Source organism: Scheffersomyces xylosifermentans (genome assembly GCF_036884685.1).
Source record: "Scheffersomyces xylosifermentans strain CBS 12540 chromosome Unknown RJT20scaffold_5, whole genome shotgun sequence".
In the NCBI taxonomy this organism is placed as follows: Eukaryota; Fungi; Ascomycota; class Pichiomycetes; order Serinales; family Debaryomycetaceae; genus Scheffersomyces; species Scheffersomyces xylosifermentans.
Window position 1 is genome coordinate 469,697 of NW_027042943.1, and position 16,307 is coordinate 486,003.

At 40.0% G+C, this 16,307-nt stretch overlaps 7 protein-coding genes across 7 annotated transcripts; 3 read left to right on the top strand and 4 right to left on the bottom strand. All coding sequences in view use genetic code 12, as the record gives it.

The window, feature by feature from the left end:
- Nucleotides 1-1,053: 1,053 nt before the first annotated feature.
- RJT20DRAFT_97486 (quinate permease) lies at nucleotides 1,054-2,882 on the top strand (the record flags this gene model as incomplete). Its single annotated transcript, XM_064921676.1, has 2 exons — nucleotides 1,054-1,192; nucleotides 1,252-2,882. 2 exons carry the CDS (start codon nucleotides 1,054-1,056, stop codon nucleotides 2,880-2,882), a joined length of 1,770 nt encoding a protein of 589 aa, XP_064773587.1.
- Nucleotides 2,883-3,366: 484 nt separating this feature from the next.
- RJT20DRAFT_86426 (uncharacterized protein) lies at nucleotides 3,367-4,416 on the top strand (the record flags this gene model as incomplete). The annotated part of the gene is made up of 1 exon (XM_064921259.1): nucleotides 3,367-4,416. A coding segment is annotated over one exon (1,050 nt), but the record flags the coding sequence as incomplete, so codon positions are not given.
- Nucleotides 4,417-4,570: 154 nt separating this feature from the next.
- Nucleotides 4,571-5,627, bottom strand: RJT20DRAFT_47671 (nicotinamide-nucleotide adenylyltransferase). Its single transcript, XM_064920299.1, has one exon. The coding sequence runs from the start codon at nucleotides 5,421-5,423 to the stop codon at nucleotides 4,578-4,580; it is 846 nt and encodes a 281-aa protein (XP_064773589.1). The 5' UTR covers nucleotides 5,424-5,627; the 3' UTR covers nucleotides 4,571-4,577.
- A 403-nt stretch (nucleotides 5,628-6,030) lies between these two features.
- On the bottom strand, nucleotides 6,031-6,991 carry RJT20DRAFT_128762 (peptidylprolyl isomerase family protein). Its single transcript, XM_064917346.1, has 3 exons — nucleotides 6,827-6,991; nucleotides 6,466-6,750; nucleotides 6,031-6,379 (listed from the first exon to the last, which is right to left on the bottom strand). The coding sequence occupies exons 1-3, from the start codon at nucleotides 6,915-6,917 to the stop codon at nucleotides 6,201-6,203; spliced, it is 555 nt and encodes a 184-aa protein (XP_064773590.1). The 5' UTR covers nucleotides 6,918-6,991; the 3' UTR covers nucleotides 6,031-6,200.
- Nucleotides 6,992-8,039: 1,048 nt separating this feature from the next.
- Nucleotides 8,040-9,221, bottom strand: RJT20DRAFT_135508 (uncharacterized protein; the record flags this gene model as incomplete). The annotated part of the gene is made up of 1 exon (XM_064918406.1): nucleotides 8,040-9,221. One exon carries the CDS (start codon nucleotides 9,219-9,221, stop codon nucleotides 8,040-8,042), a length of 1,182 nt encoding a protein of 393 aa, XP_064773591.1.
- Nucleotides 9,222-11,177: 1,956 nt separating this feature from the next.
- RJT20DRAFT_135509 (uncharacterized protein) lies at nucleotides 11,178-12,974 on the bottom strand (the record flags this gene model as incomplete). The annotated part of the gene is made up of 1 exon (XM_064918407.1): nucleotides 11,178-12,974. The coding sequence occupies one exon, from the start codon at nucleotides 12,972-12,974 to the stop codon at nucleotides 11,178-11,180; it is 1,797 nt and encodes a 598-aa protein (XP_064773592.1).
- A 1,148-nt stretch (nucleotides 12,975-14,122) lies between these two features.
- On the top strand, nucleotides 14,123-14,863 carry RJT20DRAFT_87717 (DUF4112 domain-containing protein; the record flags this gene model as incomplete). Its single annotated transcript, XM_064921264.1, has 1 exon — nucleotides 14,123-14,863. A coding segment is annotated over one exon (741 nt), but the record flags the coding sequence as incomplete, so codon positions are not given.
- Nucleotides 14,864-16,307: the final 1,444 nt, after the last annotated feature.

Consider the following 16,307-nt stretch of genomic DNA (forward strand, 5'->3'; position numbering starts at 1 on the left):
TCTTCCCCCACGGCCCGTTAGAATGGCCGGGACATCTTTAACTAAGTAATTACTATTATCAGTAACTGCAAATCCTATGAGGGTTGCTGGCTCTCAATGAGTGTAGTCCCACTTGTGGGAAGAATATATGAGCAGTCCCTTTATAATTTCCCTCTCGTGTAACGATTTCATCATCTGTTAACATAGTCAACCCCCATACCGTCTTAGTTAATAGTTCAATTCACCCCAAATAATATAAATTTATTGTTCACTACCAAGCGCAAAGTTATTCCGAGTAGTATAATCCAGCCGCCCCCAAATAATTCGATATGTGGTTGATGCAGTGTTGTTGGAGTTACTTTTAATTCATAGCAGGGATCTGCATTTTCTCCGATTGCAAAACCTACTACTTGACAATGCATGTCCTGTGGCGACTTTATACTTCATGCATTTGACATTTCTTAGCCTTCCGGGGTCAGCAAAGGAATGTTTTAGATGAAACACGTCGTATCGACTCCATCGTAGTTGAAGTCGAAATGATTCCTCTGTAACGCCTTACTGTGCTCTCTAGTAGAGATGGTTTTCTCATCACCTGAATAAGACGGAAGAACGCAAGAATTTTTGACATTTTGGGTAATTCGAGCCTTCCAAAAATCTTGTACGTAAGGCTGCAAAATCCTTGGCAAAATTCACCACCAATATAACCATTCATGCCTTAGACAACGTCAAGTCTTACAATATACCCAAAAGCAAGACGTCTAGTTGGCTGTATTGTTCTTTGATGCAGGGGTTTCCCCACATCCCAAGAAAATTTACAACTCTTGTCTACGCTAAATCGTGGTTAAAATAATCTTTTAAGGTCCATGAAGAGGTATGGTTATCCAACATGATTTACAACTCTTCATGTCACCACAGTGGGGTAAGAAGAGATGTTGAACGAAGCTAAGTGCAGATAGACTCATATCGTTGGTACATACACTTAGGGTTCAATTTTATATAAAAATCCACCTTATTCCTCTTTTTGTGGGCATTATGAAATTGTATCATCATTAGTAGCTAGAATTGGCATTCATCATGACCACTACTAAGAACAATAATAACATTGTTACTATTGACTCTTCTGAGTCCATTCCCGAGAAACCAGTTAAGAAATTTAGATGGAGAGTGGTAGATGATACCTCTCCTAAGGAGATTTACAATATGGTGCTTTATAGTATGTTTCTTTTTTAGATGATTATATGTTGTGATAACAAGTATTAACGAAATCGAAAGCCTCTGCTTTGGTCTTCGGAATTTTAGGTGCAGCAAGAGGAATGGATGAAGGTACAGTTTCTGGTAATTTGTATCAGCAGTCCTTCAGAAACCTTTTTGGACTCAATGATCCAAACAAGGATGAACATCAAATCGCTGATTTGAAATCAAACATTGCAGCAATGGTACAATTAGGTTCCGTTGGAGGTTCTATTCTTGCCATGTACACTGTTGATAAGTTGGGAAGAGTTAGAGCCTTGCAAGAGGTATGTGTTCTCTGGATAGTTGGTGCTGTCATTCAAATTACTTCTAGAAGCATTGGTCAGTTGTATGCTGGAAGATTACTTGAAGGTTTTGCTATTGGTCAGACAACAACTATTGGTCCAACTTACATGTCTGAAGTTGCTCCTCCAGCTTATAGAGGTCTCTTTGGTTGTTTATTTAGTGGTGCCGTCTACTTCGGAATTTTTGTTTCATATGCCACCAACTATGCAACGGCTAAACACATCTCTGGGACAAGCCATAGTCAATGGATGATTCCAATTTCTTTAAAGATTATTATGGCAGGTCTTGTACTCATTGGTACCTTTTTCAGTAATGAAAGTCCAAGATGGTTACTTAAAGTCGGTCAAAATGATAGGGCTTTGAAGAATTTATGCAAACTTAGACAATTACCTCCAGATCATCCTTACATTGTTGGTGAAATCAATGATATCAATGAGCAAGTTTTGGTGGAAAAGGAGGCCCTTAATGGATATACTTGGTACCATAAATTTAAGGATATCTTAACTGTGAAGTCTATCAGATATCGTTTCTTCATGATTGGTGCAATGTCGCAACTTCTTGGTCAATGGAGTGGTGCCAATGCTATCACCATCTATGCTGCAGACTTGTTCAGTTTCGCTGGTATCACTGGTGTTGAGGTCATGAAGATGACTGTTATTCTTGGTGTTGTGAAGTTTTGTTCCGCTTACTTCAGTGCATTCTTTATCATTGACTTCATGGGTCGTAGAAAGGCTCTTTACATTGGAATCATTATTCAGATGCTTGCCATCTTATTTTTTGGTATTTTCTTGCAAATTGTCCCACATGCAACAATTAAGGGATCTATTTTGAGTCCTTCGGAGAGAGCTGCAAGTAGAGCTGCCATGGCTGCTTTATATATTTCTGGTATCGGCTGGACTATGGGTTTCAACAGTGTTCAATATTTGTTAGGGTCTGAAATCTTTCCCTTGAAACTCCGTTCTTTTGGTCAATCTCTTATTATGGTCTTACATTTCGCCAATCAGTACGGTAATTCTAAAGCTGTTCCAAAAATGTTGCTTACTTTGTCAAAGTATGGAGCTTTCTATTTCTTTGTTGGTGTTTGTGCTATGGCATTGTTCTGGTCTTGGTTCTTTATTCCTGAGATCTCGGGTAGATCTCTTGAGAGTATGGAAGAAGTTTTCAATTTACCATGGTACCTCGTTGGAAGAAGAGGTGCTGTGATGTGTCCAGATCACTCTGAAATCAATAAGGTTACCCATGGTGAAATCAGTAGTATTCACTATAACGAAGACGGCTTTGACAAGAATAAGGCAACAGGTGAGCACATTGAAGATGCAAGTAACCGTAGAAACTCAGATGATGAGAAGGATGCAAAGTACAGATAGTAGCTCTTTACTCATAGTTAGCTTTTACAATATATGTCCCTCGTTATGAAAGGCATTATATTCTTTCTGCATACTGTAATGGGTGCAAAAAATGGTTGCAGCGCTTGGCGCTTAAACAGTTCCAATAGATAATGAACCTTTTATACACTAATCGAAGTTGTTATAGTCTTTTCTTCACGATTTCTTTAATATCAAACAACAATGTATAAGAAACGCTTCTTATCACTTGTGTTTCTTTTTCCAATTCTCGGATTTGTTGTGGGAAATACAAACCCAACAGAAAATTCACCCGCTGGCGGTAAGTTGGCAAACGTTTGTATTCTGGTAAGAATATAACTAACAACCATTTATAGGACACACACTTGCTGCTGGCGCATTACTTCAGTCTCGAATTACATCCTACCCTGAACCCAATCCGCCACTTCAACGCACGGACATACAAAACGGTCATGAAACTATAAGAACCAATCAAACTGCAGTGCCTATTTCCAGGGAATCAATACCTTCAAAGTGCAAGAAGGACTTCTATGAAATTAAAAGCCCCAGCGATGTCAGAGCCATTTCCGATTGTAAAATAATAGCTGGAGACATCAATATCACAGAATTTAAACACCCATTATTGTCATTTGGTGAAATCGAAACAATAGTTGGTAGTTTGACTATCCGAAAATGCCCTGAGTTGGTTAGATTTGAAGCGCCTGAATTGTCTTCAATCTCTCAAAGCTTCACCTTGAAAGAATTAACTTCCTTATCTTTAGTATCGCTTCCCTCTCTAAGATCAGTTAATGTGCTTGATTGGCGGGTTCTTCCAATATTGAGTAATGTCCATCTTAGCAATGAAATTAGGGATATTGAAAGCATTACTGTTTCAGACACTTCCTTGACAGGGTTCGCTGGATTCTTGTCTAACAAACTAGAGATTCTTGATATTAATAACAACAGGTTCTTACAATCCATCACGTCCAATGTTGAACAAGTAGATGGAAAGCTACACATCGGTGCTAATCAAGCTGATGTGGTGGTGACTTTGCCCAAATTGAAGAGTGCAAACAATGTTAGTTTTCATGACATCGCAGACTTGAATTTAGGTTCTCTTGAAATGGTAAACGGATCTGTTAGTTTCTTCAATAACCACTTTTCCAATTTGAAACTACCTAAATTAAGAGCTATTGGTGGAACTTTGAGTCTATTGAAGAACGATAAGCTTAATCATGTTGAGTTTCCAGCAATCAGTGAGATTGGTGGAGGTTTAGTGTTGGTAAACAATACAAGCATTGATAAGGTGAACTTCTTTCCAAAGTTAACAATGATTGGTGGGGCGATTGAAATGGTAGGCAATATTAAGGAAACAAGTTTGAAACAATTAAAACTCGTCAAAGGAAGCGCTCAGGTTCACTCTACTGCTACTTCATTTGATTGCGCTAAGTGGTCTAAAAGCGAGATCAGCTCCGTAGTCAGAGGAGGAAAGATAGAGTGCATTAATGCTAACAACGAAAGAATAGTTGCCAATACTCCTACGGAAGGAGGCACCTCAAAGACCAGCGAACAAAGTAATTCAAAGAAAGGGGAACAGCAGACCTTTGGCATAAAGTACCATTCGGGTGCATCTACAATGCTAACGTCATCAATAAACCCTTTGGCCCTTGTTAGTGTATTGGCATTATATGTGCTATGTCATTAGGTACATAAGTGATCTTAGATCTTCTTTTTGGGGGAATATAAGTTTTCGTTTATAATGAAGTCCTTGACCTCTGGGATAACTTTATCTTGCCAATTGTTGTTACTTGCAATAATATCAGCTCTGATTGAGGAAGAGCTTATTAGGCCCACATTAGCGCTGTAGTTATTGATCAAGAATATATTGTCGGACCAATGTTTTGGAATATGCTCATGCTTACCTTCCTTTATATCTGTAAGATAGTTACTCTGTTCATCTATGGTGATTTTATCATCGTTTCTTGTTAAACAAAATAAATCAGTAGATTTCATGAACTCTTCAAGGGAATTTGATAACTTGTCAGGCAAATAGTACTTCGGATTGAAGATTCTTATCAATGTATCGAAGCCTACCAAGAAGGTCAATTTCATCTGGTTTTTGTCAATTCCATTAATATGCAAATAGTTCAAAATAGAGACTGACTTATCGACGAACTTGGCATGGTTGGTCAATCCTATTCCAATATGTTTAGTTTCTGGGAACTTATTGGCTAAGTCCTGGGCCATAAGGTACATCATCTCTAATCTGTTCTCGAACGATTCTGGGGCTGGGTTGATCTTATCGGCGTTTTTCACCGAGAGTAATAGCAATATTGCTCTTTCGTCCTGCTTCTCGTCGTGGCTATAATTGTGTGAAAGTGACTCCTTGATAAGGGCATAATGTCCCAAATGTGGAGGGTTGAATGATGAATCGAGAACGCATATTCTTTTGATTCCGCTGGACACGAACTTATTTTCTTTGCATGTAGAATAGATAAGTTTGAAGTCTGATGGAGAGGAGATGAACTCCTGGAGCGGTTTGTAGAATCTTCTTAGCGATGTCATTTATAGTTGCTTATCTCGGATGGCTGCTCTCTGATAAGAAATAAACTACAATTCTTAACAGTAAAGTCTCAATGGATAAATAAATCTCTGGGGAGCAAGTAAGACTATAAGACTAACAGCGAATTGACTACAAATTAATACTTATTAACTTAGCTAATGACTCACGTTTTACCAATTGCAACCTCCTGATATCAGAGATCATCAACATTCAAATAAACTCAGGATATCACTTAGAAGGATGAAAGCATCCCACAATTTTCATGGCCAAGCTGTGCACGTGACTTAACCCCGGCTTTTTTGCCTGACCTCGTATATCACTACGAATTGGGAGCTTGGTGAGGGTATAGTCGTATGTCATAGAAGAGTGTGAAGAGTGTGTGGAATAAGGTTGATGTGTATAACTACGTCATAGATATATTGCAGGTACATTTGGAAGAGGAGGGGGGATTTGAGTGTGTTAGTGTGGTGGAATGGTGGTATGGTGGTATGGTGGTATGGTGGTAGAAGAAAGAAAGAAAGAATAGAGAAGAGAAATAGTCAGGTTGATGTGGATAATAGTTAGTTGTTATGTAATAATGGTAATGGTATCACAGAGGTTCAATTGTATCTCTCACATTGCAATATATTTAAATTTCATGAATTTTGGCCCCATTGAGTTGTACTATTTACCCAGCTTCTTCATCTAACTTTGCATTGTAATGCACATAATGTGTTTATTTTATAATATAGCGATATACTTAGATCATCTAGATAAGCTCAAAGATTAATGTCGTATACTTACAATTCGTCGTGGGCAACATCTTCAGCGGCTTCTTCGTCGGCCTCTGGCTCATCTGATTCCTCAGCTGCTGGTTCAGCTTCTTCAGAAACCTCTTCCTCAACAGCCTCTTCGGAACTCTCTTCTGGCTCCTGGTACTTCTCGGCACCATCAATGTCCACTAACTCGGCAGTGAAAACTAGAAATGGGTTAGTATTTGTTCTTCTGAACGTCGATTCTGCCACAGTAGCAATTTCTGTACTATGTGGTCTATATTATACGTACTCAAAGTAGCCTTAGGAGGAATTGGGCCAATGCCTCTGTCTCCGTAAGCCAAATCTGATGGAATGGTCAACTTTCTGACTTCTCCAATACACATTCTGGTCAAACCTTGGTCCCAACCTGGAATAACCTGGCCCGCTCCCAATTGGAACGAGATTGGTTGGTCTCTCTTATACGACGAGTCGAATACGGTACCGTCTTCCAAGGTTCCTTCGTAGTGAACGCTGATCAAGTCACCGGCCTTGGTCTTGGCCAAGCATTTTTCTTCTGGAACTGCCTTAATGACGCCTATATTAGTGTTAGTGCTGGTTCTTTCCCGTTGATGTCGATACTGGAAGACTGAAAAATTCCCCTCGCTACGTACCGATCTGGAGTCCACTGTCGGCTGCCACGGCGGCACCGATGTAGCTGGACAATAAAACACACGAGTATGTGACTAACGACGAGACCTTCATATTATAGCAATTGATTGATGAAAACGATTGGTACCGATGGAAAACAATCTACTATTCCTTTCTTATCTTCAGGAACAACTACGTATACTCTCTCGGTAAAATTCACACGAATCCACCTTCCGTGGTGAGGATTGGATTTGTGAAATTCGTGCGAGCGTCGGTAAGAAAAAAAGGGCACAGTACGACGGCACGGCTAGCGCGAGCAGGAGAGTAGCGAGGGAGATGGGAGAGGTGGTGGAGGGGTGGGTTCGAAAGGAGGAGCTGCTACGGTTGAAGTAAGTTGCTTGAAATTAACACGGTAAGATATTGGGGACAAGAAAAATATAACTGTGGATGTGTGGGAATGTAATATTGTGGTGGTAAGTGAATTTAGACAGTTAGACTCGTTGTAGAAGAAAGCTGACTGATAAGAGTCTCAAACATGGCTTTAAATTCTCGTAGTAGGAGTTTGCATCTATGTAAATATAGATTAGTATTAATGTTGGAACTGTAAATAGTTACCGTTTACTACACAATGAACAGTTGCCATTTACTACACAATGAATAGCTACCATTACACCAGATCTTATCAGATAATCAATGTCGTTTGTTTCTTTCTCCTCGTGTAGCATATCTCTGAACTGAGCTGTAGATGTACCTCTTTGTTTACACAGGCTGCAAATTGAAGGTTTCACAACCCTATTTATTCCAATTTTACATTCTGGTTACTAAGTCAACCAAAAATTACTTTTCTATGAATCTACCGAATTGTTCTACTAGTTTGATTTTTTTTTTTTTGCTTTATTGATACTATGGTACAAGTATATAATTTAAACCTATTCAAAAACTATATAATGAAGTATTAATATACATAACTTAAAGTTTCATCATACCCATAACAGAAGCTTTCGCCCCCAATAATAAAATATAAAAATCAACAACCCAATAACTGAAACTCAAAAATAGAAGGAAAACAACCTGACATAAAGGAACAATAAGATATAATAATGATGAAAAGAATTCTAATGCTTTTTTCTTTCTCCTTCAGGGTGGGAAAGCAAATATATAGGAAGTGAAGTGTCGTGACACTCACAGAAGTAGTTACCTGTAACTGTCTTCATTTCTTAAGTTGTATGAACTATTTTAGTTCACGAATAAGCGACCTCCTTCCAACTCGTCGATAGTGGTCTCCACTATCTCGTCGTCGTCATCGTCCTCAACCAACTCAATTGTAGCATATTTGATCATATCCCAACGCTTCCAGAAGCAGTTAACCTCTGAATAGTCATCGGAGTCAACCAAGTCTTGTAAGTAGTATTTGGCCTTGGTCAAACGATCTTTCAAGGCTTGCAATTGGCAAGAAGCTGTGTTTTGTTTAGATGAGTTGGTGGAAGATGTGGAAGAACTAGCAGTCATGCTTGGTCTTGGTCTGATTTGTGATTGTGACTGTGTTTGTTTCTTGTGATGGTGCTCTTCAAAGTCGGCATCCTCGTAGTCTGTGATGTCAGTTGTGTTTTCGAAGTAGTCCTCATCGTCAGTAGCAACAGAGGCTGGAGTGTTGTAGCCATAGACCTCGTCTTCAACGTAAGCAGTTACGTCGCAGTATCTGGCCCAAGCTTCATCGATAGCACCAACCAAGTACTCAAAACAACGCGATCTGGCAGCTCTGTCTGTGTCTGGAATCGAGTTGTTTCTGACAACTGCGGAATTCTTAGAACTGTCCGAAATCTGGAGGAAGTTCTTACTGATGTTGTTTGACCCTTGAGCAATGTTCAAGGAAAGATGAGATGTGATTGGACTGCTAGACAATTTGCAGTCCAAGTTGTCAAGGACAGTGTCCTCGTCTTCGTCAGTGTTACCATGGCGAGCAACAGCAGCAACAGCAGCTGCTGTGACTGAAACAGCACACGAAGAATTATTGATGTTTCTCATGTTGTCAGAGTTACTTCCCTTTCTGGACAAGTTGGCGTTGCTGCTCTTTCCGGAAATGTCAGAGGCAACGTCTTCTTCGTCATCATCACTGTATTGGGAAATAGCCTTGGTCAACTCTGAGTTCAACGAGAAAGAAACTCTGGTAGAGGCTCTTCTCTTGGCTCTTATCTGGTCGGCATTGTAGCACGATTGCTCATCAGCCGAATCATCGTCTTCCTCCGACGAGGAGTAGACGCACACCGATTTCTTCGCAGAAAGCACGGGGCTGTGGAAGCCGGTGGCCAAGCACAACTTCTTGTTAGGATGTTGTTTGGACTGATAGCTGTTTCCACTACCGCTGAAGTGACAACTACGCTTGGTAGAGCTATTGAAAGCCTGGGAACATAAAGCCATTTTGCAACCAGTGGTTATGTGACGGACTCGAGTCGTGTACTGAAACCAGAAAAGTCGCAGTACTGCACAGAATGGGGTGTGTCGGCAACAAGAAAACTTTTCTCACTCTTCTGAAATCAACCAATCAAGGCGTCAGAAAAAATCGGGTGAGGCAAAAAGGACAGCGAAGCAGATGGGTGGCAAGAACGTATACCGATGATTTCTCGAGGTATAACGGGCTGGCAAACTGGACAACTGACTGAACTGACCTGCTCTTGTAGATATAAATACCAAAATAGACTGATTTATATAAGAAAAACCTATATAAAAAGACTAGGGTAAGAATATATGGTTGTGTGTAAGCTGTTGTAAAACAATAAGTGTGTGAGGAGTAGAAGAAAAAGGAAGGGAAAAAAAAAACTTAAGAAAGAAAGTGGTAATAAATTATTTGTCTCCTGAAGTCAAAGGTGGAAGGAACAGGAGATTGTATCCGTTGTATGGAAGGGTACGTGCGTCAACCGAAAAATCCTGGATTTCCATAGGAAAAAGAGTGACTGGAACCCAAAAACTATAGGGAGTTCAAACTATATATAAAATTAGGAAAGGGGGAAGGAGAGGGGATAGACATGGAGGACTGTCTAACGGGGAAAGGTTGACGTGTACCAGGCGATTTTTTGGGATTATTATTTGGGGCGTCCATGCATTGCTTGCAGGAATTGCCGGAAGACGTTTCTATTGGCTGAAATTTGCCTTAACTATGAGGCCATGTCCGGGTAATCCTGCAAGGCGCATCCACGACCTCCTGTATCAACAGCATATTCTCTGTACCATCTCCTATTTTTTTCCATAGAATTCTTACATGTCCCACTAGTAAGGATGTTGTTTAACCGTAATTGGAAGTTGTTCGCTGGCGCAATGTAGACGTGAAAGCTTGAAACGTTGTCGGCTCAGAACCTTGCCATTGTTTGGTGTCGTGAACCATCTGCTTGATAGGCATAAACCCCTAGTAGAGGTCTTAGTTTAAGTAGCTCTTAAATATGTGGGCGCAAGCAAACAAATGTCTCGTCCAATTGTCATTTTTCCCAAACCAGACAAAATTCACTCTTTTCTACCCCTTTTTTTTGGTTAGGTGTGAAGTGTGAAAAGTGTAAGAGCTCTGGTTTAGTTAATGTTAGCGACTCGCTGATAGCTAGCACTTCTCTTCGTGGCTGTGGTCTATCAAGTTTTGTATATGTTTCAGGAATGAGCGGATAGCTAAAACTAAACCTGCCAATTCTACAACATCAACACTCCTGTGTGAATCATCGCCTTAAACTTTCATCTCTCTCCTTATTCAATTACCTCTTCCACCCCCCTCCCTCCTCATAGTCGTCTTAAGATTGTATCATGTCCCAATTCACTAGTAGGCGTGCACTGAAGCACTGTGCTGTCACTTTCAGTAGAAGGGGGATTGGTGATTGTCTCATGTAGAAGAAGTATCCTGTTCTATGTAGGAACGGGAGGGATCTCTATCCTGATCGTTATTGCTTGGGAAACGGGAACTTTGGGCAATATCCTGCTTTTCAGGAAAGTGTTGATCCGGCGGCACGGATGTTAAAGGAGATATGGAGGTGTGTAGTCTGAAGCTAATGAACAGATACAATATGGTAAAGCTGTCGGAACTATCGAATAAAAAGTGGTATGAATAGGTACCTAGGCAGATAATACAGTGGCATGTAAATGGATTTTAGTAAATTAGACGGAACACCAAGAGAAATTGATGGTGAATGACTTTTCTTCTTCTCGTTTATAATTTTTAGCATTTTTGCAGCAATTCTACGAAAACCAGCACATTGCAAATACGATTTGATGATAATTTTTACGAAATCATCCAACTTTTACGCCATGTTTCATTATCTCACTACATATTTCTATGCTTATTTTCATATCGTACATAAGTATCAGTAAATACACGCGTGCTAATAAATAAAGTTGTGTTTATGGGCCAAATTCATCCACAAACTGTTGAGCTATTCTGAGTATAGAAAGATCTTCCAAATTTTCCTCAGATGATTGCCGCTCTGATGTATAAGAGTCACTACTCTGCAATGAAGCTGGAGAGGAATTTGGACGACTGGTAATAGTGGCAGTACTGCCACTGATTCCTTGTTGGTTATGTGCTGGTGAAAAATAAATATTGTACTTCGGATCAGAAAAGTCATTCTTATTCTTCTGATTATGTCCAGGTAGATATCTTGAAAGAACATACTGTACAGTCATACCCTTCAAGGATTTATCGTGTTCTCCGCCTCCTATAGCATTCATAATCTGCTCATTAAAGTAATTGCTAACATTTTCAGAAATCTCTTTATATATGTTGTCGAAATTTTCGTTATATGCGTTGTCATGGGAACCTTCTTGTCGGTATATTTTGTCAATCATCTCTTCGTTGTTATTAAGTTTCTTCTCCAAATAGTTCATACTTCGCAACATTGTATCGAATATATTGTTCATGTTCTTATTATTGAGGATGTAGAACTCGTTGTTCTTAAATTTGTGGTAAATGTACTTTGTTAATGGAATCATCAATTTCAAACTGGTAATGAATAGCTTAATCCAAATAATTAAGAATTCCTGGAACTTGTCGATTGCCAGCGCCAGAATTACTGTCTGATTGTTCTTATTGTCATCATTTGGGGCGCTCCTAGCAGGCTGCTCCTCCTGTAAATGCTCTTCTTGTAAATCAAGCTTGAGCTGGGCCAACAAAGTCATTTTTGTTTCGTGATCCAATGAATCAATGAACAATTCTACGCTAGCGACGTTATCGTATTGGTTGTCAGGAGTGAATGGAGGCTCAAGATTGGAATTTGGAGTGCTTGAGGCAATATAAATATCTGTCATCGGTACCGTCTGAGGTGGATTTACTATTTTTTGGGTTGTAGCTGTTGGTTTATCAGTACTGTTAGTGTTTTTTCCAGTAATCTTCTTTCTTATAGTGTTGCCGAATGGAATACGGGATACAATCAGATCTGTGGTGTTTTTATATAAAAAGCGTATGAGGCCAAAATTAGATAGGTCTAACTCGTCAGGCCTTTCGTATTCCTTCAACACAATGTTCAAATTGTTACTTATCAAGGTGTCGAACTTATTATTTTGTTCATTTAGATACTCTTGTGTACGTAAATTCCGGTCTTCATTTGATGGAAAAGCCTGCTGACGACTAGGCTGTCTGAGGGTCCAAGGCTCCATGACTACTGAGTTGTTGGAAGATTCTATCAAAGTATTCTCGTTGACAGGAAGCCCGCTTCCCGCATCTTCGAATATGGAATTCGTGGTATTATTCACTGATTCTCTACGACTGTGACTACTGGTGACGACTTTGTTGTCACTGAGCTTGTTGATCCCTAACTTAGTATTGATGGGGATAGTATCACAAGTGTCACAATAGTTGAGGTAGTTCACCAATCCTTCTTCTTTGCTTGCCAACGTCAGTTGTTCGTACTCTATTTCGTCCAACTCGTCCACTTTGTTGAGCTGCCTGTTCAAGGCGTTGTTGAGTGCTGGGACTTCTCTCATGCGGTTGTTTATTAGTTTGTGGTGGATCTTTTCCTTTGGGCTCAAGCTTCTTGCTTGGTATTCGTCTTTGGAAGAACCAACACGGTTCCTTTCCAACGAGTGGGTTCTTGTTTCCTTGTTGTTATTTTCTTCCAGAATTAAGTTGGTGACTATGTCTGGCATGTGATTCGAATAGGGGACCTTGCTGATGACTGTTCTTAGCACAGAACGAACCACCATGCTTTGGTTTGCAACTGGTATTGGGTAGCTAATGTATAACTACCAACAAACGCCTCAACAGTGAAATGTCGCTCAACCGTGGAACGACAACGAGACAAAACAAAACTGACGAAACTGACTTTGTTCCTCTCTGCGTTTATATACCTTCTGGCTGCACAGATGACGTCCGTGACCTTGCGATGTCCTGAAACTACAGTAGATGTGTAAATGTGTATGTGTGTGTGTAAATTAGGAAACGGTAAGATCCTGATATTTGCTAGATAAAGCGTTCTTATCAGGATCACATGCGAATTTTGCGGGGGTGTTGGAGTCACGTGGATTACTTTAACGCAGTAGTCTTCTGTTGTAGTAGTAAATAATAATACTGCAGCGAAAAAATGCCTTTCTCTGTTTGGTAGTTTAGCCAACGGTGCAGCGGTTAGCTATGCAGAAGCACAGGCTTAGGCACGAGAAAAGAAGGAGTACAAATGGCTGGGAGGAAGGAGGGCCCCGTAAGAGAGCAAACAAAGAAAGGTCAAAAGGAAACGAAAGGTCAAGAGGGGAAGAAATTTACGGTTTGGCCATTCAAATATTCATGCCAGGAGCCATCTGTATCGAAGAGTGCGTCTTCTGGAAACATCGATACATACGTACCTACAGGGGAGGGATGTTCTTGGGATTTAAGGTACATCATGTAGGTAATTAGTGGTGCCCAGCGATAATTCCTCTCGTAGCCTAAGTAGCAAGCAGCAATAATAGCATTATGAGAGAAAGAAATAATTGTGATAATATCACATCATAAACCAAAATTAATAATTATAATAATAAAAATGATGATCATAATAATAATATAAATATTAATATTAATATCAATTAACATCTAGTAGTAACCACTAACACTGCTGCTACCATCCCGTCGTGCATTCACCATTGCCGTATCTCTATTCTAATCAATCCAGGTAGATGGAACAGCAATCATAAAGAGAGCAAGTGAAACTAGCGTACGGTTCAGTTATATGCCTGAAGAGGCCTTTGGAATATGGGCTTACAGTGACGGAACCAAATCAATTTAAATACCCCCAAAATCCACAGTGAATAATTTTTCACTAGTGGCACTAGACTTAATTTTGTAGTTAGATAGAAGTCGTAGAACTGGTTCTTATTTACAAATGTCATCTATAATTCTAAAGTATATAACCAACCGGATTCTCAAGGATAACCAATGGAACAGGTTTGGGGTTGAGGATCCCTACAACGAATACGTACCCATTGACAATATCAATGGCAAGGTCAAGTACAAAAGAATTCCTAGAAGAATTCCAGATGGAATTAGCAATCGCGACTTAAAGGTATTGGAGAAGTTCAAGAGACGTGCTTATCGGTACGATATGTGGTTCAGCCTCTTCGGAGTGAAATTTGGATGGACTAACATTGTTGGAATCATCCCTGTATTTGGAACCATCGTATCGGCGTATTGGTCACTCGAATTGCTCCAATTGGCACGTACATTGGAAGATGGCTTCCCCTTGGATTTGCAGATCTTATTCCTCGTGAACATAGTTATAGACTTCTTACTTGGTTTAATCCCAATTGTTGGTGATTTAATCGAAATAGGATACAAGTCCAATCTGCGTAATTATCTTTTGTTGGAAAAGCATTTGATTAGAGTCGGACAGAAGAATCTTGGATTAATCACCAAGGATGAAGTCAGACCTAATTTCATCAACGACAAGATTCAACCGTACGTAGATGAGACGTTAAAACCTCAGGCCAAAAAGGCAGGAGAACAATTCAAGTCATACCTTCAAAAGTCCTCTCGCAGTCACTCAAGCTCGTCTGCGAGTTCTTTCCAACCATCAATTACCAGTGGAGTAAGCACAACACATACCAGTCCCACGACTGTGGTAACTGGGACTTCAGCTGGCTCCAAGGAGTCCAAATCGATCGCAAGCTCGAATTCTGACACCATGCTCAACTTTCCTTCAGAAAGACCAACCTTCGAAGGTGCAGAGGCCAATGATATAGACAGCAATTATGTTGTCTCACAGCATGGAATTCCAGATGCAAATAACCCCGTATTCAGAGAAGAAGGGGCCACTAAAAGCTTGCGTTCATTGAAAAACTCGGGAAGAAAAGAGAAAGACTTATTGGATGATGACCAGTGAAGTTGGCAACTGGATCAGAGTTTTACCAAGATACAAGACAGACAGAAAATGATAATGATCAGTTCATGGAGTACAATTCTCCAACGGCTGTTCGGCCATTACCAGGATAATACAGACAGTATACATATATAGTATTTTATAGCTTAATAATTGAATAGAAAGCTCCCCAACCCAAATCTGCAAAACACAATGGATAATAATAGGATATTAATTTAGCCGAGCTACCGTAAAAGAGCACGGCTAATACCAATACCAATACCATCACCTTACGAGGCCAACTGCTTAAACAAGTCCCATGTGTGGTGGTGGTGAATACAAAAAAAAACAAGAATCAAAAAATTGCAAAAAGCAGATGAATGATGGAACTGCAAATAGATTCCAATACAATTTCTTTCCATATAAAATTGGATATTAGTATAACATTTATCAAACCTCCCTCAGCTCTCTATCAACGGTCGGCTCCAAAAAGGGCATCCGAAGGGCTGCACAAAACTTCTATTTATCCTCAGTCATCTGTCACCCATTCTTCCCCCCTTCCCATCTTTTTTATAAATATTACATTTCTCTCACTTGATATAACCCTGACCACAGCCTAATTACAGCCTTACCACAACACAATCACACCTCAAACCACTAAATTACCGTCACACTCCTTCGCCGTCTCAACATAACCGTCTCCCTCCTCTACCGCCTCTACATCTAAGCCCCCCGAATACCACCCTCCACCCTCTACCACCCTCAACCTACATCTCTCTTTGCACCCATCGCCACCTTCTTCATCTCCAGATACTCGCGAATGGTAGCGCCGAATTCACAGCCCTCAAATGATCACTGTTAAGCTGCAAATCCAGATAGCCGATCCACATGCAGGAACCCTCTCTTAATGCGACTTAACTCTCTCCTACCAGAAGAAAAACCGAATCGAACTTTTGATTATGTTTAATTATGGATTAAAGATAGTTGTTTCTTCTTGTTAGAGGGCACTATTTGGGAGAAGAACACAGTTTAGACGTGAAATTTGAGTGGTGAGTGACTTCTGAAGTGAACAGGAATTTAATTGAGAAGAAAATCGCAAAGAAAACACCTGTTGTATTGGGTATCATTGCTGATTTTTATATAGAATTTGTAAAGATCAGTAATCAGAGATCGAAAGAATCGGAGATTCCGAGATTAAGAGTTCACAAGAAAA